The 26,704-nt window shown below is 39.4% G+C and overlaps 1 protein-coding gene across 1 annotated transcript; it reads right to left on the minus strand.

The window, feature by feature from the left end:
* Positions 1 to 15,877: 15,877 nt before the first annotated feature.
* On the minus strand, positions 15,878 to 16,567 carry LOC147514881 (uncharacterized). Its single transcript, XM_086592725.1, has one exon. The coding sequence runs from the start codon at positions 16,565 to 16,567 to the stop codon at positions 15,878 to 15,880; it is 690 nt and encodes a 229-aa protein (XP_086448851.1).
* Between the last annotated feature and the right edge of the window lie 10,137 nt (positions 16,568 to 26,704).

Consider the following 26,704-nt stretch of genomic DNA (forward strand, 5'->3'; position numbering starts at 1 on the left):
AATCCTTTGAAGGAGATGAAGCTGGTGCTTAGGGTTCGGTGATTCTTTTGGTTCATGGTGTTCTTCAATCAGGTTAGTTCTTTATATTTTTAGTTATTAGTCTCATTGCCCACACCAGGGGATGAAAATATAGAATAGGGTTTATGTTTTAAAATTTAATGTCATGTTAGTATTCCTTACTTTTCTTCTAGTAGTGTAGTTGTTTAGAGTTAGGGAAGTATTCTTTGTGTTGCCCTAGAAGGGGTAGCTCAGCTCAGGGAGTGACTGCCTAGGGGAAGTATTCTTTGTGTTTGTTTTAAGTGGCGATTCATTGAATGACTGCCTAATTAGGAAGTACTCTTTGATGTTGCTCTCGGTAATACATTGAATGACTATTCGAGCTTACATAAAACACTACAAGTACAATTTTATGATATGACAACACTTTTTTAACATCACTCCTACAAATATGATGTCGTATGTAAAATTTGACGTCGTTTTTTCCATAAGTGATGTTAGTAGTTTGTGGTAATCTTGTTTTGACATCATTTTTCTCTAAAGTGATTTAGAAAATTTCTACATCATCACGTTTGCAAGTGATGTAAATGTTGTGATGTGGTTTAATCTTTTACATCGCTTGTTGGATCACTTTATAAGTGACGTGAAAAGTAGAAATATTACATCACTTTAAAAGTGATGTCTAGTTTTGGAAAACAAATCACTTTAAAAATGATGTCCCACGGTTGTTGTTAGATGGACACGTTGTTGACTCTATGCCTTAGACAACGGCTATAATAGCTAAAGTTAGAATTATATTATTTAGTCCTATTATTTTATTTGTTTAATTTAATTAGTTCTTTGATGATAATTTTTATAGAAAATAAATATATTGAATAAAAGTGTTGGAAAGAATGAAATTTGGCATAATTTGGAAGTGAAGTTAGTGTCATCGACTCATCGTTCTAGCTCAAGGTGATATACTCATATACATTGGCGTGGGTTGGGTGTATTTTCATTTTTTTTTGGAGTTTAGATAGTGATGGCTAATAAAGGAATTTTAAGTGGGGTCATGGTAGATTTTTCAAAGGGTCATGTTATCCTAGCCATGGACCAAAAGTATGATAATTGATAAGCATCGGTGTTAGGGTAATTGATGTGTATTTTGAGAGGGACTATTTGGCCAAACGTACCCGTGAAATGAAAGACCTGACTAGCTTTTGTTATACCACACCCGGAATGAAACGTTGAACATCATCTACTTAGTCCTTGCACTAGCATATCACCCCTTCAGTTTCCTTATCCCTTCTCTTGTGTAATGCACAAAACCTAACTAATTCTCTCCATCTTTCTCGCCCAACACCAATGCACCCCAATCCAACGCCGAAAAAATACCCACTTCGACAGCCACCGTCGAATTAAAATCCAATCCGACCGAAGTTTCTTCTTCTTTTTTGTAAACTAAATCAAACTCTTCTATTTGGATTGGAGAACCATAACTAATAAACAGGGGAGATCGATCGGGGAGGACGAATTGACATCGATTGGAGGACTTGTTGAAGCTAATTGAAGGAGGAGAGAAAAGGGAACTCAAGGACATCGTAAACATGCAAAAAAATCAAGGACACTATAAACTTGCAAAAAAACAAGTGATTGCTTAGGTTCTTTTTTACATTGTGTATTTGCCCTTCAAAGTTTTCTTTTAACTTGTAGTTTACAATGTCAATTCCCTTTACTATAGTTTTTGTTCAACCTTTTATTACCACCTCACCATTTATATCTTCATCCAGATATATGCAGAAGCTATAACGGTGCATTGTAGCTTGTGATTTCATTTGAAAATCATTGGAATACAACTAGGAACAAAAGTTATTAAGAAGGTGAGTGCACTTCTTTGCAACTACAGTCTTAGGAATTTTAGTTGTTGTAGGCGTGGCGGTGTTTTGCAACACAAGTCCTTATATAAATTCAAAAGGATTATCACGTTTTAGCTTAAATGAATTCCACTTATTTTATTTAGTTATTTTTTGTTGTTTTTTTAATTGCTTCTGATAGTGCAACTCCAAGGATAAGAAGTACAATGATCAATAATTCTAGATATGCCAAGTAGTTATTAATAGCGATTACAACAATATCTAGGGTCGTGGTAACAACACATATTCTTACGATTCTGTACTTGCAATTTCCACAAAAGATAAAATACACTCTTATAACATGATAGGTGGACTATTTTGGCTTTTAATATCCACAATAGTGTCTACAGGCATTGTAAACAATGTGCCATTTGAAGCTCAACCATGACAGAGGTAACTAAAACGTCTGAGTTACTTCTTTAAGGGCTTAGTCAGCAAGTCTCTTCTTCAAGTTTATACGTATTATGTACATAACTTACTATTTGGAATTTCATGTCAAGAAGCGGTCAGCAAGTCTTCAATTTGTTTTGCTTTGCTAAAGCCATATACATGGTTCTTGGGTTCGTTAGGTTTCATGTGAAGGATGAAATGCTTTTGGTAAGTCTTAAATAATTATTCGTTTTGGATTTTACCAAAGTTGCATTGGTTGTACCCATTTTTAGACTAGCGTGTAGTTAGTTACGTTGGCCCTTGTTAAATAGTTGGCCGACCTTTTACCCTCATAGTTGTCTTAGTATTAAAGTGGTTGGGGGTGCTAGCAAACCTCTGAGCGGCCTGATATTAGAATTTTAGAATATGCAACGGAGCTTTAGAGTGTAAACTAGCGTGTTTACTCAGTTTCTATGTAAACTTAAATTACAAGCATATGGATTGTTCAATAGTTTCATAAATGTGGTGAACTCTCATGGAATGTTCCCATTTATTATTTCTAAAATGCTTTTAGAGACAAAAAAAATTCTCTACAAAATGGTAAGTATCTCTACGGAATTTTGTAGAAATTTGTATTAATGATCCACAAGGACTACTCAAATACATGTAGTTTTTATATCTTGTTGTCCTCAACTTGTTAGTACGTTTGAAATTGATTGTGGTTAGTAGTTAAACATTGTCATGAATATATGGCTCAATAGCATGGTTGGTATATCGTAGTTAGTAACTAAGAATTTTTAAGTTGCTGATAAAACGTTAAATCCATGTTTATTTGGTTTTTATTCTTTTACTTAAGTCCGAGGTCCACAGTCCGAAGTCCGAAGACCAAAGTCCAAAGTCCAAAGTCCGTATAGTCATCTGTTTTAGTCAAGTTACCTTGCTCACGTGGGTTTGGTAGGATAGGTCGAGTAAGGGATCGTCCAAACCTTAAGGCTCGGCAAGGTTCACAACTGGAATTACAACTTTTAGTGAGTAGGATTTTAGGTTTTTTAGTTGGTTTAATTAATTTAACGAAAATGTAAATAATGTAAATTACTAACGGTGATTTCGATGTAAATAACAAAGATAGAGAAACAGGGAGAGGGTTAATCATGCTCATGCAAGAATTATTTTTTAACAGTTTATATTACCACATCACTACAGCTCTAATTCGTCTCGAGTTCATAGACAAATCCGAGACGACGTCGAGTATTGATCCCTAGCGAAATACCCACATCTCTGAGTCACATCGCACTAGCATAAGAAGTTGAACTAATATTTCATCTCTGGAATATCATTTCAGCTCCTGGTTCGATTCTACATCAGCTGGACAAATTGGAGAGCTGTCTGACACCAGAGAGTTGCGTGCGAGACATTTTGGGTCTCTCGTGAGACTGTTCTGGAGCATCAGCACTCCAAATTTGTACAGTCTAAGTTATTTTGGGACCAGATGTCTAATCTACACCTAATTCCTAAGTAGTGATTCTAGAATATTAAAGAGTCAATCCGGATTTTCACACGCAAAGATAACCCTAACCCCCGGGGGGATTAGCTCATGGTCATTGGAAGAATAATTAAACTTGCTGTATACATTAAATAAATAAATGCAGAACAGAAATTAAACTTGAACAGAAATGACTTTCATTAAGAAGAAAATGACTTACAATATTTAAGCTGCTGAAATAAAAAGGAGGGAATGTAAGTGCTGGAATGAAAACTAACTAAGGCATAAGCTAAAGCATAATTGCTGAAGCCGAATATCTGAAGTGACCCCCCCCCCCCCTCATATATATAGGCTGGTCTCTCGTGAAGCTTTTAATTGGATTTTGTCCTTTTGTTGAATTGTGAGATTCAAAACTTTGAAATACAAAGTTTTGGTTTTACCTGGTTTAATTTTAGCTTTTGTCTTTTTCTCCATATCAAACCAAATTTTGTTTTTGGTTTTGTCTTGTAGCCCAATTCAATTCAAACTTTGAATTGGTACATGTCTTCTCACATTGCAAGGTGGCACAAATTTGTGACCATCTCTTGCCACCTGCCTATCTTGACTTCGTCATGCTTTTTGGGCCCACCGAGTGGGTCTACTTAGTGTGTCCAGTGGCGGCGCTGATTTTGGCATTTTTACAATTTTCTGTCTTTGCGTAGGGTTCGTCGCTCTGGCAGTTCACTAGCCAACGTCGGCATCTAGATTTATCAGATGTGAGCTTCGGAAGTTTGCTGCTTCTTTATATGTGGACCTGTTCTTCACTGGTTTTGTTATTTTGGAAACTTCTGCTCTAGTCAGGCTTTGTTGGGCTTCAGGGGTTTGGTAGGGAAACTTCCAATATTCCAAAGATTCCCCGCCGATGCATGTTTTATCATTATATTCATGTTAACTGCGGAAACCTACAAAAGTATGAAATTATAATTATTACATGATTATTAAACACATAATTAATCAAATTGCTATGTCTCTCAGGGTTTAATATTACAGTTTTGGGTGCTTATCACACCACCCCCAAATAGCACTTTGCTTCTCCTTAAGCAAAGAAGAGACATTAAAATGATAAGTGGTCAAAAATGTGTTGTCCTAAGCTAAATCTCATTTCGCAGATTGCGGTTGCATTGATAATATGCAGCAAGGCCTTGAACCATTAGGAATTCCCTAGTGGACGAGTTATAGCCTCATGAGAGTTTTCCAGAGAAGATACTCACAAACTTCATTTATACTACAACGACTCAGTAACAAGGGCCTGTTTCCTGAAATAATCTCAGGTATCTAGACATCTCACTAGCGGGGGAAACAAGGATTTAATTCTTTCAAAATTCAAGTTAATATATATACAATAATCAAAACATCTACGTATGAGCATGCATGCAGTGATCTTATAATGAAATGTACAAGCAGGGCCGTTTCTGAATCCTTTGGATACCGTCCTTAAGTAGGTTCTCACAGGTATGTGTTGAAACACAATTTCTCTCTAATTTTTCTACTCAAGTTTGCTATCTCCAGTGTGCAGTGGGCACACATTTCTTCACATACTCAATGACAATCAGAGGAGACGAGGTCGAGAAGTCACAACTACTACTTATTATCACACTATCCTACTCTCAATTGAGCTAGAGGTCTTTATTAGGTGTTATGGGGCTTAGGAGGTAGTGTAGAAGAAAATGGAATAGAAAATTCAAAAAATGATAAGTATGAGAGAATAAGGTCTTCGAGATATTTATACTAGAGAAATCCTTATTTTCTTTCCTGCTTCTAACATGGGTTTCCAAGCTTTTGTATTGCCTTTTGATTTGATTTTGGAGGGGAATTCTAACTTTGATATTTCTTTTGATTTTTGAAAACATATTTCTTTTTTTCTTTTTCTTTTCTTCTGAAACAGGTAATTGAATTTGATTTGTGACAAGGTTTTTCTCTTCATTCTTCTGCACTTCATCCTATTTCTCATACTCATCATCTAGGTAGGCTTATTTATTTGTGGTTAATAGATGGGTAATGAATTTTTGGTGAAATAGAAAGGGTTAATGAAAGGTTCAGTGGGGGGGACTAGCGGTAAATTTTTTTACAGGTGTGATTTTTTGGCTATATCAATCCAAAGAAGGCCTAAATTCTCGCCTAGGATTTGGGTAGTGATCAAGTAAGTAGACGTGTGAACTTCTCTATTCGGAAAAACTATTCCTTTGTGTCATTACTCACATATCACACATTTTGAGGCGTTTTGGTTAGATTCTCACAGGATATGGAAACTAAGTTGTCTAACCGTGGGTCCCAGAAACTTATTGCTGTGTACATTTAATGATAGTCAGTGCATGAATGCTCACGAAAATATGTAAAAACTATTGCATACATAGTAAATTAAGTTTCTTAGAACCAGTCCTAATTCTGATACTAGGGTGAGATTTCTAAATATTTTTCATCACAGAAAAGGAAATGAGAATTTGTCACTAATACGTTTATTTAGACATAAAGTAAACTATATACAACTATGCATGCTTAATTTTTGCGAAAGGTTCTCACCACCCCCAAACAGTCGGACGATGTGTCCTCAAAGTGTTAAAAGGAAGAAAGAGTATACTTGAGAGGCTTTAAGCAAAAATATAGCTGACATCTTCCACAGAAATTTATTGTAACACACTATATATTATACATCATAAAAGTGAAAGCACACTGTTAGATTGACACACTGTTAGGTTATTTATTTATCTCACATCAAAACATAAAACAAATATGTAGATGCATAAACTCACATTGCCCCAACCTTAAACTGGGGGATAGTCCATCCTTGCCTCGTCCCTGTAGAAATGCCATTCCTTTACATCACGCCAATCTATCATAGCTTTTCAGACTTCGCTCCACTTCCTCTTCTTTGCAGTGTCCATATGAGCTATCATTTTTTCATCATTAGGGAAGGAACACACTTTCTTTAGATACCTTGCAGGGCGTTGCCATGTCCGAAATCGCAAGGAACGAATGATCTTGTTGGTTGGACACATAGAGTCGACCTTTACCCAGTCCTGAAAGGTGGCCGCAAACTGTGGGAAGTACATCCTCACTATCCTGCATGCTGTGACTGGCAAGGTGATATAGTGCTGCCAAAAAGACCGAGCCTTCTTTAGGTTCTCAATTACTAGGTCCGTGATGATGTCAGGCGGTATGTTCTTTGGGCTAGTGCATGGAACGCCTTACAAGTGACTTTGATGCGATGGAAAAATGCCAATCCCCATGATGTTTAGAAGAATAAATAACATGGCGTTCCAACATTCATGGTCATATTGGCAAGTGGAATAGTAAAATCGGCCATCGGCCACGCCTACGCACGACGCTTCCCACACAAGGCAAGGCCATCGCCATAACGGGCGGCAAATTTTTCCCAAGAATAGTCGTTAAAGTTGTTTTCTACCATGTATTGGATGGGGATGTCTGGCTGAAAAGGAGGAAGGTCTAGAGCCATAGCAACCGGCTGGCTCGTAAAGAAAGTGTCGGGTGTTACCAATACGGATTGTAAATTCGTTCAAAGGGAAACCCTGTACAACAGGTAGATCTTCCATATGATCGTAAAAATAATTTGCCAAACCTGGGGAGTATGTGTGCTCCGGGTGTAAAATAAGAGAGTTCCAACCGACTCGAGTGATGTAGTCTCTAAAAATATGTCCATATGTAGGAGAATTCAGCAATGAATGGAAAGATTGTTTTGGAATCATCTTTGGAGCTTCCATTGTAGAAGATGTGTGATGAAAGATGCTACCTGTTAGACAAAGATAAACAAATATTAGAATATGATGAGAATAATTAAGGAAAAAAAACAAATTACCATAGGGAAATTGCACTCTATTTAAAAAAACTAAAAAGAAAATGACAAAGAACTTAAAATTGCAAAATTTAAATTGTGTCATGGGCCCAAGTAATGGCGAGGATCCTTTTGTGAAAGGAATCCATTTATAAGATCTTTGATGCCGTCAATTCTGGCAACAGCTCGTTGCATAATTTCACTCTGTGTCTGGTAAATCTCGGCGTGGTTCTCCATTATGAGAGTGTGATTTGCCGAGAACAGGTTGTGACTGTGTAAGAATTGTGCTTGTTCCTCTTCCTGTATTGTCCGCAGGTCGTGAAATTCAAGGAGACTGGTGATGATAATGTTTTGACGTTTGTATAATGTCATCAATCCTTGTTGAATTAAATGAAGGCCTTCCATAGGATTAAATACATTGCTTAATGCATTTTCAGTGAAGATGTTGTCAGCGGAACAAGCTTCTTTGGTTTCTATACTGACATGGTTCTTTGCAACATTGGGATTCCAGAAACCGTTCCTGCAAACTGAGTGAATGGTAAGAATGTTAGCTGTTCTGAGAGGTGTATTAGGAGAAGTACTAGAAAAATCCTAACGTATCATGATAAGTGTCACAATGGTTGGCAAAGGAGTTGCCTTTTTCCTGGCACGTGCGATAGCGTTCCAGATAAATTTAATAATGCAAAAATCATTGCAGTTAGTCTGCAAGACCCATAGTAGATGGAGGAGGGGCTTTGTTATTTCGGAAGTCTTAGACGTGCCGAGCACATTATGAGCCAGCCATTGGATCACAGATAATTGGTTCTTTTGCAAGGATCGCTGATAAACAACACGGTTTTTCCAGTTGTATTCACTGTGAAGGATAGTTGCAAACATCAGATGTCTGATATTGTCGAATGGTGAATCTTGAAGATGTATCCCTTGGTTTGTAATGGGAATTTGAAGTACCTCGGAGATAATTTCCATAGTCAATTCATGCTCGCATCCGTTTGCACGGACAAAGAATAGCCCGTTTTGGAAATAACCGTGTTTATAGAATAACAGGACCAATTCTCTGGAAAAAAATGCCTGCTTATGATGTAAAAGAGGGTGCCATCCTCGACGTAAAATTTTTGTGTCAAAAAATGGATGAAAAAGACCGTTTTGAAAATTTTCCATAAAATTTTGCTCGGGCACGAAAATTCGAGTGAGGGCCATTAAAGATGGAGGGGTAAAGAAAATTTTTAGTAGAAAACGGGAAGTTGGTATTTAGGGTGTCTATCCTTGTTATAAATAGACACCAATCCGAAAATGTAGAAAATACGAATCGAGGTGTCACAGGGTAGTTAGACCACGTGTATTTTCTAAAATATGGCGCAAAGTGTGGATGAGAAGAATGGGGCATGTGACTACAAGGAGTGCCCATTTTTTTTTTTTGGAAAAGAAATAGCGTAAGTAGAAGGCAAAGGAAGATGTAAATATATTATTACAATAAGATGTAAGAACGTACAGAGAATTGGAAACACATCATAATGATATGTGAAATAAAATACAAACCTAAATATTAAATAGAATTATATGCCACATTAACAACATTACTATAATAAAACAACCGAGCATGAAGACTTGAGTAGCATATTCAATCTGCTGCTGCTCAAACTTTTCTAGTGCATCCATGAATCTTGAAACTTGGAGTGATCTAAAAATGTTTTTTAGAATAAAAAGTGGAGAGGGGAGAAAGTGAAAGGAGTGAAGTGTGAAGAATGTGTTAAACTTATTTATAGAAGAAAATTGAGCCGTTTTCTGATCGTTTTTAGATGCGATTTCATGATAGTTTTTTGACCGTTTTTAGGATGCGATTTCATGACCGTTTTCTGACCGTTTTTCAAAACGTTGGTTTACGGTAAAATTTTGTCGTTAATTGTGACGTTAAAAATATATGTATATATAATTTTATTACTAATTTTATTATATATGTTTTTACCTATATAATATAATATTGGAGATAACTAATATACAATTTAACAAGGCAGAAATTTTGGAGAATGTAGGAATTGACAGACATCGTAAGTTCGAAAATAAAAATGCAAACACGTAAATAAAATATTCGACATAATTAATATACAAGAACGGTGAAAATAAACTGTCTACTGAGAATCCTCGGGGGCTGCAGGAGAATTCTCGGGGGCTGCAGGAGAATCCTCAGGGGCTGCAGAAGAACAGGAGTCCTGTGACGTCATGCAGGACGAGCTCTTGTGGAGGCTAACTGCTCCTGGATATCACCCAGAGTATCAACACTTAAGCCTGAAATTGATGCTGGTTTGCCATGAACATTCGTTGGAACTTGTTCTCGCGCGAGTAGTCATCCGTCCTCAATGCATTCATGGAAGCTTCGCATTTCTGCTGAAATTAAGCCCATCTTTGTTTGTCGGCCCGGGCGAGTGGTCATATCCATCCTTAACTCGCCCAAGGCATGTTTCATCGATGCCTGGCGAGTGTACATGTCTCTCATGCCACTGTTCATAGCATGTAAGGCATCCATAGGGTGGCTCATCTTACTCATAGCAATCTCATCAAAGTAGGGTGGGTGAGATGGGCCTACGTTAGCGTGCTTAGCAGCCATTGGTGCTGTGGGTTCCCAAGGGGTCAGTATGCATTTCTTGAAGACAAGCATATTCTCATATAGTGGTATAGGGAGTAGCGGGGTGGTGGACAGAAAACCCAAATTAATCATAATTTGCGTTACAAGAACGGCAAGAAGGGCTGACCTAAGAGTGGTATGTGTAATAATATAAAAAAGAAAGGTAACTATGCAGAAGTTACCCTTTCGCTCCTGGAGGATCCATAGAAGGTGGAGGAAGGTCTTGTTGATGTCTGAGGGCTTCGAGGTGCCAATGACGTTCAGTCCCAGCTAATTGGTTCTGTCGCACCGAGCGCTGATATGCGCATTTCCCATCTATGTTGTACTCTCCCTCAATTAGCGTGTCGAGCATTAGGTCATAAGTCCATGGGTACACGGACTGCTGCTTAGTCAGCATGTGGTCAACTAGAGGAATGCCCGTGATCCCGGAGATTAAAACAGGTGTGACTTCGTGGTGCACACCCTTGACGGTAACCCAAAAATGGTCGCCATTAAAGCTCCCATTGTCGTAGAATTTCATCACCAAATCCTTGGAATAAAGCCCGCCATTAGCATATAACAAGTACTCCCATCCTCTAGAGTGAATTTCATTATCAAATAATGGAGCAAACATCCCATTTTCGAATAAATTTCCAAAAAATTTCTCCACACAAATTCGCCTGTTTCCGGCCATTACTGCTCGTAGGGAGAGGCTGGCTATTGATTTATGATGAGGGGGAGAAATGGGACTTGCTGACGGGTTGTAGGAGTCTCGCATGAGACCTGGATATAACGTGGGCCTGTCTCATGCGAGACTTAATCGAGAGGGGACAAGATCCGAAAATTTGGGAAGACGAAGTGGGTGATGGTGACGCGTGTGGTTGGGTTTGTCGGGTTTAAATGGCCCGAGATTTTGAGATTTGGTTTGGCCAAAAAATTTCCCAAGCCTAAATCAAGCCTAAAGCCCGATTTAAGCCTAAAATATCTAAACGCTCACCCACGACTCATTTGGACTCCGAATTGGATGAACGAGATATCAAAATGATCGGCACGAAAAATGCTATCCAATTATATGAGTCATTCTCAAAGGTCACAAGAGTTATAAAAAGAAAGGAGGGTGTTTTATTTATAAACAAATGTTTTATTTATATACAAGGGAGATTACATGAAACATACTGGATGTCCAGAAGAGTTAACATCTAAATTCATAGGCAACTGTCATGTCGGCTCTGAAGTGAACCCAATCCAGCCAGACTGTGGCTTTACCTTTATGTATTATGGGGTTAGGGGCAGGACGGTACCATCCTGGACCGTGCACGCTACAGTCTAATAATATTGCCCTTATTACATAAGGCTATCCTTAAACCACCCCAAAGAGAACTCAAAGTAACCAATTCTAGGGGTTGGTCTGGTGGAATCCATTGCCCATTTGTCTTCCAAGTATGCAACATCTGAGGTTGAACACAAATCTCTATGGGTACAACTTAAAGCACGGGGAATTTGTTTATAAAGGGCAATAATATACACATATCTACAAGGTGAGTCTTTTAACGTCAGATCCTTAAGACGATTCCCAACCTGTGGGAGAAATGGCGCGGCGGCAAAAATTATCCAGCGTAGCTGGTGTTAGACAAAAGTATACCTTAAACTGGCTAATATCGGATAGGAAGTCAAGACCTGGACAGAAGGGTGTTTGACAATCCATACACCATCCCATCTTTATCGCACGTCGTTTACAAGCAAAAGTAATACGACCATTCCCTATTCGTGATGAGTGAGACTTACACCAAATGATTAGCTGAAGTTCGCGAGACAGAGAATAGAAAAGGGAAGAGAAGGAAGGAAGTGAAATTTTAGGCACCCATCGTTTACCGACAGGCATGTTTGCTCGTGTTGCAGAAGACATTTATACTCAGTTCTGAATTAGAGTTTCCGTGGACTAAGGTTCTGGCTCTTGCAACCACACACTTCAAAGAACTTTTGAGATCATAAAATAGAAGATGGCCCGACTACCAAAATGGCGTACCCTTTATAGAAACAAGATTGAGTACACCAAACGAAACATCTAGTCTATGTAGACTGGATCCTGAAGAAGAGTATGTTGAACATCTGGGGAGCATAATTCATGGTAATGTTTTAGGTGTTGTCCATTGACTTGAAATTCGCTGTTATCTTGTGGATTAAGCAAAGAGATTGCCCCATAATGTGTCACAGCTGACACAATGAAAGGACCAGACCATCATGTTTTCAATTTGCCAGGAAAAATGTGTAATATGGAGTTGTACAGTAAAACCTTTTAACCAATTTTAAAATCCTAACGCAAAATGTGTTTGTCGTACACTCTTTTCATATTAGCTTTGTAGGATTTTGAGAGATCATAAGCATCACTCCGAATCTCTTCAAACTCATTTAATTGTACTTTTCACTTCTCGCTTGCCTCGTTGATATTATAGTTGAGGCTTTTGATGGCCCAAAGGGCACGATGCTCAAGTTCAACTGGCAGATGACAAGGTTTTCAAAAAACAATGCGGTAAGGAGACATCCCTATAGGTGTCTTAAATGCTGTTCGGTATGTCCACAAGGCATCCGATAAGTGGAAAGACTAGTCTTTTCTTGATGGATTGACAGTTTTCTCCATAATGGACTTTATCTCTATGTTGGAGACTTCCACTTGGCCACTCGTTTGTGGGTGATATGGAGTAGCAACTTTGTGAGTAACTCCATATTTCTTCATTAAAAACCCAAAAAAATTATTACAAAAGTGTGTACCCCCATCATTGATGATAGCTTTGGGGACACCAAAATGAGAGAAAATATTTTCTTTTACAAATTTCACGACAGTCTTATGGTCATTTGAGCGACATGCGAGTGCCTCAATCCATTTGGACACATAGTCTACAACGACTAGAATGTAGAGAAAACTTTGAGAAATTGGAAAGGGTCTCATAAAATCAATGCCCCAAACATAAAAAATTCCCACAATCAAGATAGGATTTAGGGGCATCATATTGCATTTTCTAATTCGACCTAAGTGCTGATAACAAATGCAGGCTATGCAATGTTCGTGTGCATCGCAAAAAAGGGTAGGCCAGTAAAAACCACATTGTAACACTTTGGCCGCAGTTTTCTTTCCACTGAAATGACCTCTGCAAGATTATTCATGGCAAAAGGATAATACGTCAGTGTGCTCCCAGTCGGGAATGCAGCGACGAATGAGTTGGTCGGAACAATACTTAAAGAGGTAGTGGTCATCCCAGAAATAATATTTTACAGTGGATAAGAACTTTTTATGATCAGGACGTGACCAAGAGGAAGGAACTTCCTTAGTAACTAGGTAGTTAACGATATCCACGTACCATGGAGAGGAGAAAATGGAGTACAAATATTTGTCTAGGAAGGAATCACAGATGGCTTTAGAATCACTATCAATGTCACCAACCAGCCTTGATAAATGGTTGCCCATGACATTTTCGGTTCCTTTCTTGTCTTTGATCTTTAGGGTGAATTCTTACAAGAGAAGGATCCAGCAGAACAATCGCTGTTTCGCGTCCTTTTTCGCGAGTAAGTATTGAAGTGCGGCATGGTCAGTATATACAATGGTGGATGATCCAACTAGGTAAGGGCAAAACTTATCTAAAGCATAGACAACAGCTAGGAACTCTTTCTCAGTTGTTGTGTAATTACGTTGAGCGTCATTAAGAGTTTTACTAGCATAGTAAATGACAATGGGATTGTCATCACGTCGTTGGCCTAGTACGGCGCCAATAGCAAAGTCGCTAGCATCACACATCAGTTCGAATGGTTAAGACCAATCATGGGGTTGAATGATAGGAGCGGTAGTTAGGGCGGTTTTTAGAGTTTCAAAAGCTTGTTTGCAATTGAAATTAAAGTCGAATACCACATCTTTAAGCAGGAGATTGGTTAAAGGTCGAGCAACTTTAGAAAAATCCTGAATGAATCGCCTGTAAAACCCAGCGTGGCCTAAAAAGGCACGGATATCACGAACTGTACGTGGGAAAGGTAGCGAAGCAATTTTAACAATTTTAGCTTTATCAACCTTTATCCCGTCTTTTGAAACGATATGACCTAGAACAAGTCCTTTGGTAACCATGAAATGACACTTATCCTAATTAAGTACCAGACTTTTCTCTTCGCAACGCGTAAACACCTTAGAAAGGTTGGATAGGCAGTCGTCAAAGGAATTTCCATAAATGGAAAAGTCATCCATGAAGACTTCCATATAACGTTCCACCATATCACTGAAAATGTGAAGCATGCAGCGTTAGAAGGTGCCTAGGGCATTGCAAAGACCAAAAGGCATTTGTCTGTATGCAAAGGTTCCAAAGGGACATGTGAAAGTTGTCTTTTCTTGATCGGCGGGATCGATGATAATTTGGAAGTAGCCGAAATAGCCATCAAGAAAATAATAGTAAGCATGACCGGCTAAACGTTCTAGCATTTGGTCAATGAATGGGAGAGGGAAGTGATCTTTACATGTTCTGGCATTAAATTTGCGATAGTCAATGCAAATTCTCCATTTTAATGGAATGCGAGTGGAAATGCATTCACCATTTTCATTTTGTACAACTTGAATGCCGGACTTTTTAGGAATAACGTGGACAAGACTAACCCAGTCACTATCAGAGATAGGGTATATGATACCCGCATCAAGTAAACGTAAAACTTCCTCTCTCACCACTTCTTTTATGGCGTGGTTAAGGCGACGTTGCGGTTCTCGCGATGTCTTTGAGCCATCATCGAGATGTATACAATGCGTGCATACGCTAGGGTCTATTCCCTTGATATCATCTAAGGACCAACTGATAGCGGATCGGTGTTCACTAATGACACGAATCAAACATGCTTTTTCGTCGGTAGTTAAGTGAGCAGAAATTATTATAGGGTGACTACCATCGGGATCGAGATGCACGTACTTCAAATCAGAGGGTAGAGGTTTTAAATCTGGAGTTGGAGGATTGGGGATTAAGGATTCATGAGCGACTATCTCTTCAATGGAAAAGATCGAGTCCGGTTCTTCTGAATCAGTTGGCACCGCAGTAGTAGGATCAAATAGTGGTATTGATTCTAATAATGCGTGGACATCCTTGATATACGAGTCATCGTCAAACTCAAGATTATCAAAAGAAAGAAATTGGTGTATCTCATCTTCGGGAAAAGAGTTTGTGAAATAATCGTGTGCCAGGCTATCAACCAAGCTAATCTCACCCTCCATTATAGGATCGGAAAATTGTTTCATTAATTTGAACATGTTGAGTTCGATAGAAAGGTTCCTGAAAGACAATGTCATCGAACCGTCCCGACAATTTATGAGAGCGTTAGCAGTTGCAAGAAATGGATGTCCCAAGATGATAGGAATAAAATCTTTTTTTTTGGTTAAAGGTAATTGATTAATTATAAAGAATAAGAGTTACATGGTATCAAGAGTAGCAGAATAGAGAAAAAAATAAAAATACAAGTCTGCACTAGAATATGAATTTCTAGTTAACAAAACGATAATAAGTCGTATGATGGTTCTCCAGATGAATCATGAAGGAAGGTCGAGAAATCCACCATATACTGTCTCCCTGTGTTAGCACAGCCCCCTGTCTGGCACAACTGTCCGCTCCCAGATTAGTCTCTCTCCAAGATGGAGTGATATTAATCCATGCCGCTTTTTCCTTCAGAGATTGCCAAATTTCTTTGACTCTCTAATACGTTTTGTTATTCTGGAAAGCCTGGACAACTGAGGTAGAATCGCATTCCACCCAAATATAACGCCAACCCAATTCAATCCCCTGCTTAATGGCCTGGATAATGGCCATTGTTTCTGCCATGTAGTTAGTTGAGATACCCATCCCTCCAGCAGCCGCTCCCAAGAAATCTCCTTTGTAATTTATGAACACATATCCCCACCCTGACCTTCCCGGATTTCCTTTTGAACATCCGTCAGTGTTTATCTTGAGTATACCTGGAGGAGGAGGTAGCCAAAAGCATTCAAAGATTTTTGGGGACCTGTGAATTTTGTGCTGTAGCTGGAAGTGCTTAAGAATCTTGAGATCATCCATCGAGTTCTCCATAATCCCCGAGGACTTGTGGTGTGCTCTTATAATCGCTCTCCTAACCAAGAAAGAAACTTGTGTGTAGCTTGGAACTTTGTCGTCATATAGGGCTTTGTTCCTGGTTTTCCAAAGACTGACCATGATCGTCAATGAGCAAGCTTTCCACATATCCAAGATGAGTGAGCTGTAATGCTTGCTCTGCTGCCTCACATCAGAGAAGGACTCTAGTTCTCGCTGAATTTGAAAGATTTGCTGTGCAAACTTCCAAATCTTCTTGGCAAAGGCGCATTGGAACATGATGTGCTCCAGAGTTTCCTCTTGATTTCGCAAATACAACATCTAGATGCAAGGTGAAACTTCCTTTTCTGTAGCTGATCATCCGTTCTAGCAGCACCATGCGCTAGTTTCCAAGCAATACCCTGTGTTCTCGGGAGAATTTTGGCCCCAAATGAACTTACTCCATTCGATTTGAAGCTTTTTATGATATCTTCAAAAGCCACGCCATCAGAAATTGTCCATTTGTAGAAGCGATCCACACTCTTGAATCCTCTTTGGAGCTGTCTGGTTGAGGTAACTTAGAGATATCTATGCCTAGCTGATGGAGTACTTGCATCATCTCATTGGAGAAGGACCATCTATCCTCGTGAATGTATTCACTGAGTCTAGCTTGGAATTTAATAATTTCTTTCCTTTCCTCCTGAAAAAAATCGCATATGGACCTCTGCAGCAGCCAGTTCTCCCTCCAAATGTTAATCGCCTCACCATTACCAACGTTCCAACCATGTAGTGGTGCCATTTCATTGAGAGCCCATTTGATGCCAAACCAAACTGTTGAAGTTTTGTAGTTTGACCATCCACCAGCTCTGTTAATGTATTTCCCCTTCATGAAATCTGCCTAGTCTCCATCTCCAGACAGTAGAGTCCAAGCTTGTTTCATTAACATCGCAAGATTAATATCTTTGAGCCTCCTTATTCCTAGCCCTCCCTCCTCTGTTGGTTTGCAAGATTTCTCCCAAGAAACCGTTATAGCCTTCCTTTCCGCTGGGTTGCCACTCCAGATAAAGTTCCTGATGATGGCTTCACATTCCTTTATCACCGATTTTGGCCATTTGTAGATAGCCATATTGTGAACCGGGATACTATTGAGGACATGTTTTGCTAGCACCACCCTTCCTTGGAAGGATAACATTTTGCCCGCCCAACCTGATGCTCTCTTTCTGATCTTATCCACCAAAGGAGCAAGAGTCGTTTTGGTAACTTTTCCCATGATAAGAGGAGCACCCAGGTAATTCTCCGATAGAAGACCTTCATTGATGTTCAGCACCCCCTGTATAAGGGCCTTTCTTCTATTGGACATGGGACTAATAAATATCTTGCATTTGTCCTTATTGATAATCTGCCCTGAGGAGTCCTGGTATCTATTCAGAAGTTTCACCAGATTCTTAATACCTTTCATACTAGCATTGCTGAATAAAAACACATCATCGGCAAACATCAAGTGTGAGGGGCCATAGTACTTTGCATTGACCACCATATGTGAGAGCTCTTTATTCTGAATCAGTTTGCTGATGGACCTACTTAAACAATCCTCTGCCAGGGCAAAGAGCATGGGAGAGAGAGGGTCGCCTGTTTAAGACCTCTTTATGCAGAAAAGTGACCTTGTGGACCCCCATTGAGCAAAATAGATAACGTATTGCTTGCGAATGCTCCCTTCAACCATTGAATCCATTTGTCACCGAATCCCACCTCTTGTAGTACCGCCCAAAGAAAGTTCCAATCCATAGTGTTGAAAGCCTGCGAGATATCTATCTTTATGGCGATGTTACCTCCATATTTGGGAGTTTGAAGCTCATTAATCAATTCGGAAGCTAGTCCAATGGCCTACTGGGAGTTCCTGTTCAGGATGAACCCATATTGCTCCTTGCTGATGATCCTTTCTGCAAACGGAGATAATCTCGTGGCAAGAATCTTAGTGATCACTTTATAAATGAAATTAGAGAGGCAGATAGGTTTGAATTTGTTCACCTGGTTTGCATTTTTCTCTTTCGGAATTAACACTATGAAATTGGCGTTAAAACCTGTGGGCAGCCTCGCTTTGATGAAGAAGTATTGTATAGCTCTGACAAGGTCATATTGCACAATGTCCCAACAATGATGGTAGAAGCCCCCATCGAAACCATAAGGTCCTGGAGAACTATCTGCCTTCAGTTGGAAAACAGCGGACTTTACTTCCTGTGCAGGTTGGGTTGTAAGAGAAGCATTGTCAGCCTCCGTGATAATCTGAGGCATGGTGCCAATAAGATCCCAATCAATATCATGCTCCACTTTTTTAAATTTCTCTGAGTAATGCGCCACTAGGAAAGAGCCAATTTCCTCTTGAGAATCCATAGTGTCCCCCGTATAATTCTTCATATCCATGATCGTAGATCTGCTTCTGTTCAGATTTGCTTGGGCATGAAAGAATTTGGTGCTTCTGTCGTTGTCATTATCCCATTTTGCTCGAGCTTTCTGTCTCCAGAATTTCTGTTCTTGCTCCAATAACATCTCCACCTTATTTTCTTGGTCCACCATGAGTACAGTGAGTCCCTCGGACATGTTTCCTTGATCAAAATGCTCCTGCATCTGTTCAAGAATTTTGGTTTCTTCCTCAACCTTCACTTTAATATTTCCAAATACTTCCCTGTTCCATGTTTTAAGTACCCCTTTCAATCTCTTCAACTTTTGGGTAAGAATATATATCGAGTGTCCTATGATGGGAGTTTCCCAGCTTTGTTGCACCAGTTCTCTGAAGGAGGGATGATCACACCTCATGTTAAAGAACTTGAAAGGGATATTTTTCGGTTTGGGGATGTCTATGCTTCTTCCCACCAGAGGAGAATGGTCGGAACATAGTATGTTAACCACTTTGTACTACCAGCCTGGATATTTAGTTCCCCATAGGACGTTGCAGAAAATCCTGTCCAATTTTCCCAAGATTTTGAAGCTCCCCACTTGTTTATTCCACCAGGTGTGATGAAAACCTTGGTAAGGTACTTCCATCAGAAGAGAGTAGCTGATACACTCTCTGAAGTCATTCATGGCCGCTGATGAGGGTCTGTTACCTCCCTTTTTATCCCCGTAACTCAAATATGCATTGAAATCCCCCATGACCATCCATGGCAGGTTGGAGGAGCTGATGAGTTGCAATTCAGCCCATAGATGTCTCCTTTGCACATATATACAATGGGCATGTACTCTTGTAATAAGAGCCCTTTCTACCTCTACTGTGATCTGTTGCTGAGAGCAATGAAAAATAGTAGGAGTAGCAAGAGAGGCTTTCCAAAGCAGCCAAAGATTGGGCACCTGAAGATGTCTTGAATTACAAAAGAAAGATGTGTTCATCCCCAGAGATTGAAGAAAGGATTTAGACATGTCTTTTGCCTTTATCATAGGTTCAGCAATTCCGATTATATCTGGGTCCCATTTGGGAATCAACTTAGAAAGTCGATTTTGTGACTTAGCATTTGCGATACCTCGTATATTCCAATAGATGCATCTCATTGTGAATATTGGAGATTTATTGTTGAAAAGTAGGAAACCTATGAAAAGTTCCTTCTGTCAGACCTAGTTCATGATCTAGATCTGGTGGAGGGGGGAGTTGGTTGCTGAATCTGCCACTGTGGCTTATAACCACCTCTGCTAGGATGTGCTTGATCATCATGAGAAGTCTCTTGGTTCGCCTCCATGATATCTACATGCAGTTCTGGGGCTTCATTCTCATCAGCATCTCCTAAGTCAGCCCACCTGAGTGGTGGAGTAGAATTAGGATCCGGAGGTCTCTCCTCAAAATTGGAGTCCTTATTTGTTCCTTTCAACATATTGAACACCTTATCTGCCTCAGAATCCGCAAGTCTTTTACCAGGGGAGACTTCTGAACTCTTGGAACAAGAACTGCCACCACCTTCAGAAGTGCTCAGAGTCGTAGTAAGCCAAATATTACTTTTGGTGTTCCTCTCTACTGGAGATACCTGTTGCGCATTCAGTTCAGAGTTGATTTCCACTGGTGCTGCCTCGAACTGTGCATTGCCCTCCATAGAATTCTTTGGACCAATCTCATTTTGTTGCTGTGGTCCTCTATCCATCTTAGCTGCTGTTTCCCCAGCTTGCAGTGGTATGACCTCATGTCCAATCTCAGATAAACCATTCTCCGCAGTTGGTGTTATGACATTATCGTCAACAATGTTAAGTACCTCTTCGACATCCAAACCCTCGAATCTGTTCTGTACCGTGAGCTCTTTTGGTGTCTCTGATGGCTTAGGCCTCCATTCGCCTTGTTTACTCGTATCTGCATGGTATTGAGTCTTTCCCTTATTCTTCCGAGCGCTATAGCCAGCCTTTTCACCTTGGGCTGCTTGATCCCTCTCAACCTCTTTATCTCGATTCTCATGTCCAACATTACTTTGCAGATCACCCCTTTAACTTCCTGCATTCTGTGACAAGATGTCCGACAATTTTGCAATGATTGCAGAATTTCGGTAGTTTTCCAACCTCAACCGTTTGCCAGAACTGGAAATTCTTCGTTCGAACATAAATTTGGTCAGGGATTGGTTCTGAAAGATCCACGTCCACCAAAATATTTGCATAATATCCATATTCTCTTTTAAGAGTTTTGTCATCAATCTGCATAGGGTAGCCAACTCCCCTAGCAATTGACCTTAGAACTTCGGGTTCCCAATATTCCTGCCCAAGTCTAGGAAGCCTAATCCATACCAAAGCATGAGTCTGTTGTTGAGTATTCGGACATAAATTGGGAGTCCATTGATTTAACCTCATCGGAATGTGATCAAACTCCCATGAACCTTTTGCCCACACTCTCTTAAGGTCCTCACCATTGGAGAATCGAAGAAAGAGATACCCTTTACCAATGGGCGTAATGAGCCAATCCCCTGTTGGTTGCCAGAGCTGCTTTGCGAGGGTATGCACTTTGTCAATGGAGATTTTTTGTAAGTCAATCCTACCCACGAGGCAATGTTTACAAAAGACCAGACCCTTTTCAAGTGTGCGCTCTGGGATGGTTATTGCAGGATAATCCCCTATCTTCTCAGGTTCTGGAAGATTTTCATAATCATCTTGCTGAGGAATGGCTTTTTTTGTCGCCTCTACATAAGAAAGGGTTTGTCTACCTGATACCCCAGTCACGAATTCTTTATCCCTCATATTACTCACTTCAAGTGACTCCCGCGAAACAGCGTTTATGGGTGCCAGCTCTCTTGGCAATTCAAACTCGGAAAGATCCATTCTTAAACTCTTCCTGTTTCAGAACTAACACTGTACACAATGTAGGATTTTACCCAAACAGGAAGAAGGCATGAAGATATCCAGGAAGGAGATTCTCACTTCAGAACTCAAACTGTGTAGAGTAGAGGATTTGACCTAAAGTGATTGAAACTTTTACCCACGAAAATGAAGGATTACAGTTCCCTTTTTCAAACTCGCACTGTAGCTCAATGCAGGATTTTACCGAAAAAAGGAAGAAAACCAAGGTTTGAGAAGATAAGAGAGGTTTACCAAACTTTTTTAACTAAAAGCGGCAAAAAAATGGACTACCTGATCATAAATGTACTTAAGTTATATTGCATCCATTCTCCCAAAAAATGGTCCCCATTTTTAAAGCTTCACACAACTCACATGCCACTTCGGTATCTAGAATGACAAAATCAACGGGGTAGTAAAAATCTTGGACCTTGACTAAGACATTTTCTACTATGCCCTTTGGGTACTTGATGGAGCGATCCGCGAGTTATAGAGTCATATTGGTAGGTTTTAATTCATGAAGACCTAACTGCTTAAATAAGTAGTAGGGAAGTAGGTTAACACTAGCGCCTAGGTCTAAAAGTACGGTAGCGGTATACTTGTCGCCCAACGTGTATGGTACAGTTGGTCGACCTGGGTCTTTGTATTTAACCACACCATTGGTAGTAGTGATTAAGGGAAACTGCTCAGTGAGGAATGCTTGTTGAGGAACATTCGTACATCATTTGGTGGCGCACATGTCCTTCAACAACTTGGCATGCTTGGGCAAATGCTTAAGCTCATCTAGAAAAGGTAAGTTTAATTATGGTCAAATTTTTGAAGGTTTCACAGATCTCATCAAAATGTTCGTCACGTTTGTTCTTTACCAAATGGGCAGGGAACAGAGCTTTTGGGCGGAATCACGTATAAGGATCAATGGCGTCTTTCCCTAGGGACGTGGGTGTAGATTTGGAAGGAACAACTTCGTCTGTTATAGGAGTTGGAAGGACGTTAGCCGTGGCTTCCGTCGATTCTTCGTCTGGCATACGTATGTTATTGTCGATGGTTCGGCCAGAACGAAGAGTGGTAATGGCATTTACCTCACCCTGGCTTGGATTACTAGATCCTGGTGCATTGTTGAGTTCAAAGTTTGTAGGCTTAGGGTTTGGAACTGCTTGGCCAGAGAACATGCCTTTTTGACTTTTATCTTGTGCTAACAGCTGAAGAGACTGTTGGATAGATGCTAAGATTTGATTCTGTTGATTCATGTAAGTCAAAAAAGTTTCAGCTGTTTTATCGGCAGCGGATTGTACTAGGGGAGCAGTAAGAACAAGTTCACAGTTATTGTTTACAGGTTGATTTTGGTAGCCATATCCTTGATTAACGGGAATAAGGTTGCGGTTGTTTTGGTACCATATATTTGCGTTGTTGGAAAAATTATTTTGCCCTTGCTAAAATTGTGGAGGATTTCCTTGACTGTAGGAATTGTAGTTCGCGGGTGGTCGTGCAGAAGCGTTGTTGACACCTAGAAGAGCTTGTTGTTGGGCATGGGGTGCCCAAGCCAAATTCGGATGTTGTCGCCAAGGTGCATTAGGGATGTTAAAAGCACAAGCCTCTTCAGAAGATTGGGGAGGGCACTCATATACCGAAGGACAATAAGAATCGGCATGCTCAAGACTTAAGCAAAGAGGACATGGGGAAGCGTTGGCAGCTATGACCTGTTTGGGTTTCTGATCATTTACTTGAACCAAAAGAGCATCGACCTTTTTGTTTAGGGAATCGATCAGGGTTTTTAATTCCAGATCGGGTTTGACCTCAAACATAGACATAACTTTGGTAGGAGTGTCTTTAGATCTGGAAGAATCAGTGTTTCCCCAATGGGTGCTTCGTGAAGCCTGTTTCTCAAGGAAAGTGTATGCTTCAGTAGCGCCTTTGTCCATGAAACAACCGCCGTTCATAATATCTAATGTTTCCTTTTGATGGTCAGAGAGACCATTAAAGAATGAACGAACTAATACAGCGGTGTCGAGTTGATGATGGGGACATTCGAGAAGCAGATCAGTAAATCTGCTCCATGCTTCCGAAAAAGATTCTTGGGGGTGCTGGCGAAAGAATTGAATCTTCTGAAACATTTCTGTAGCTTTCTTCTGAGTATAGAATTTTATCATGATTGCTTGTACGAGTTTGGCCCATGTGTCAATAGATTGCGGCAGTTGTCCGGCGAGCCAAACTGAAGCTTTATCAGCTAAGGTGAAGGGAAACAACCTAAGCAAGACTTGTTCGTTGGTAACGGTTGGATGGCGGAAAGTGGTGACTACTTGTTGCATCCTACGAAGATGATTATACGGTTTTTCATGGTCTAAACCATGGTAAGCAGGTAACAAACCGAAATTGTTTGGCGGAATGCGAAAATCACCTACAATTGCATCGAGTTTAATGTAGGAAGCAGGTCCTTCCTGTAAGGCAGTATAGAAATCCAAAAGGGGTTTCTCGACTGTGGGATTTTCCTTGGCCATAATTAAGGGAGATAATGGTAACGGAGATGTTTGACGAGGTTGGTTTACGGAGGAGGAACTATGTCTATGAGATAGCATAAGAAGTTGTTTATTGTATTTCCGACGACGATATGTAAGTTCTAATTCCTTATGTTTACCAGACCGTAGTCTCATACAAATACAAAGTTTAATTCGATCAATGCTCATAAGGAACAAATTATGACTAGAGATTTTAGAATTAAGGGAGGAGGGAGGTGAAGCACGTCTTCCTGAGCTGTTGCTAACTTGAGCAGGTAAGCTAGGACAACGTGTGAATATTCCAAAGGAGCCAGTGTCACACCGATAGAATTGAGGGAGGTTGTTCGTAAGTAGCACGCCCCTTAATTAGGCAACCTCAATTTTTTTTCAAGTTTCCTAGGCACTAATGGAATAGGATGATGATTTATGATGGTGTATTATGCGGGGTGTTATTAAGATGATTAAGATAAAATTTTAATTATTAGGATTTTTTTTTTTTATATATATATATATATATATATATATATATATATATATATATATATATATATATATATATATTTTTTTTTTTTTTATAATTTTTTTAATTAATTAATTTTTTTTTACTTTTTAGTTTATGTAATTAATGTATTATGGAGACGTGATTACGAAACATGCAATTAAAAACGATAGATGTCAAAATAAAAACTAAACATACAATTAACACATGCTAGTTTTACACAGGAAGTCTACATATGCAAATCTATGCGAATAGAAATGCGTCCTACACATTCAATAATCTATAGTTATCGATACGTGCAACTTAAATGTGAGCTAGGGGAATGTCGAGAACGAACTCATTCAAATGAATACCGGGTACGTGAATTGATGTAACATACACATACAAAAATATTCTAAACATGTGGTTTGAAACTACACATACATCCAAATATATTCGAATCATATTAATCGTGTTATCGTGAAAATGTAATGACAAACCACATTTATATGCAAAGAGTTCTCATGCCAACACACAAACATGTAAGGTAAAACAGGTTATAGCAACAACCAAATAATATCCTCGACAAAGTTTGAAGAGTTTAAGAATTTGAAACCTGGCGTCCCTCGATTCCTCGTACAACGATCGAACTAACTCCTGAGCTCGTGAACTTACTAGATAAACTGGACTAGAGAGTCCAAAACAGTACTGAAAGGGAAAATGGCATATACCTGAAAACCGGAGTGTTGATACTCCAGGTTAGTCTCGCGCGCTACTAATTTAGTCTCGTCCGAGACTCTTTTGTCAGTTCAGTACTTCAAGTTCCTACTGAATACTTAGACTGTGCTAATAAAAATAAACAAGATCTGGTTCACAAGTATCTGTTAGTAGAAAAAGTTGGAGAAAATAGGCACGTAATACGTTAGTATTGCAAAAGAAATGGAAATAAAAAAGATGAGGGGGTAGGGGCGCCATTTGATAAAACGTTAAATCCACGTTTATTTGGTTTTTATTCTTTTACTTAAGTCTGAGGTCCACAGTCCAAAGTCCGTATAGTCGTCCATTTTAGTCAAGTTACCTTACTCACGTGGGTTTGGTAGGATAGGTCGAGTAAGGGATCGTCCAAACCTTAGGGCTCGGCAAGGTTCACAACTAGAATTACAACTTTTAGTGAGTAGGATTTTAGGTTTTTTAGTTGGTTTAATTAACTTAACGGAAATGTAAATAATGTAAATTACTAATGGTGATTTCGATGTAAATAACAAAGATAGAGAAACAGGGAGAGGGCTAATCATGCTCATGCAAGAATCATTTTTTAACAGTTTATATTACCACATCACTACAGCTCTAATTCGTCTCGAGTTCATAGACAAATCCGAGATGACGTCGAGTATTGATCCCTAGCGAAATGCCCACATCTCTGAGCCGCATCGTACTAGCATAAGAAGTTGAACTAATATTTCATCTCTGGAATATCATTTTAGCTCCTGGTTCGATTCTACATCAGCTGGACAAATTGGAGAGCTGTCTGACACCAGAGAGTCGCGTGTGAGACATTTTGGGTCTCTCGCAAGACTGTTCTGGAGCATCAACACTCCAAATTTGTATAGTCTCAGTCATTTTGTGACCGGATGTCTAATCTACACCTAATTCCTAAGTAGTGATTCTAGAATATTAAAGAGTCAGTCCGGATTTTCACACGAAGCAAAGATAACCCTCCCCTCGAAGCGATTAGCTCATGGTCATTGGAAGAATAATTAAACTTGCTATATACATTAAATAAATAAATTAAACTTGAACAGAAATGACTTTCATTAAGAAGAAAATTACTTACAGTATTTAAGCTGCTGAAATAAAAATGACAGAATGTAAGTGCTGGAATGAAAACTAACTAAGGCATAAGCTAAAGCATAATTCTTTGGGTTTAATATCCGAAGTGACCCTCATATATATAGGCTGGTCTCTCGTGAAGCTTTTAATTGGATTTTTTTCCTTTTGTTGAATTGCGAGATTCAAAACTTTGAAATACAAAGTTTTGGTTTTACCTGGTTTAATTTTATCTTTTGTCTTTTTCTCCATATCAAACCAAATTTTGTTTTTGGTTTTGTCTTGTAGCCTAATTCAATTCAAACTTTGAATTGGTACGTGTCTTCTCACATTGCAAGGTGGCACAAATTTGTGACCATCTCTTGCCACCTGCCTATGCTGACTCGT

This window comes from Coptis chinensis, chromosome 2, assembly GCF_015680905.1.
Source record: "Coptis chinensis isolate HL-2020 chromosome 2, ASM1568090v1, whole genome shotgun sequence".
NCBI classification, from domain to species: domain Eukaryota; kingdom Viridiplantae; phylum Streptophyta; class Magnoliopsida; order Ranunculales; family Ranunculaceae; genus Coptis; species Coptis chinensis.

Coding starts and splice junctions, on each gene's coding strand:
- LOC147514881 (XM_086592725.1), bottom strand. CDS start 16,567: ATGTTGTATTTGCGAAATCAAGAGGAAACTCTGGAGCACATCATGTTC.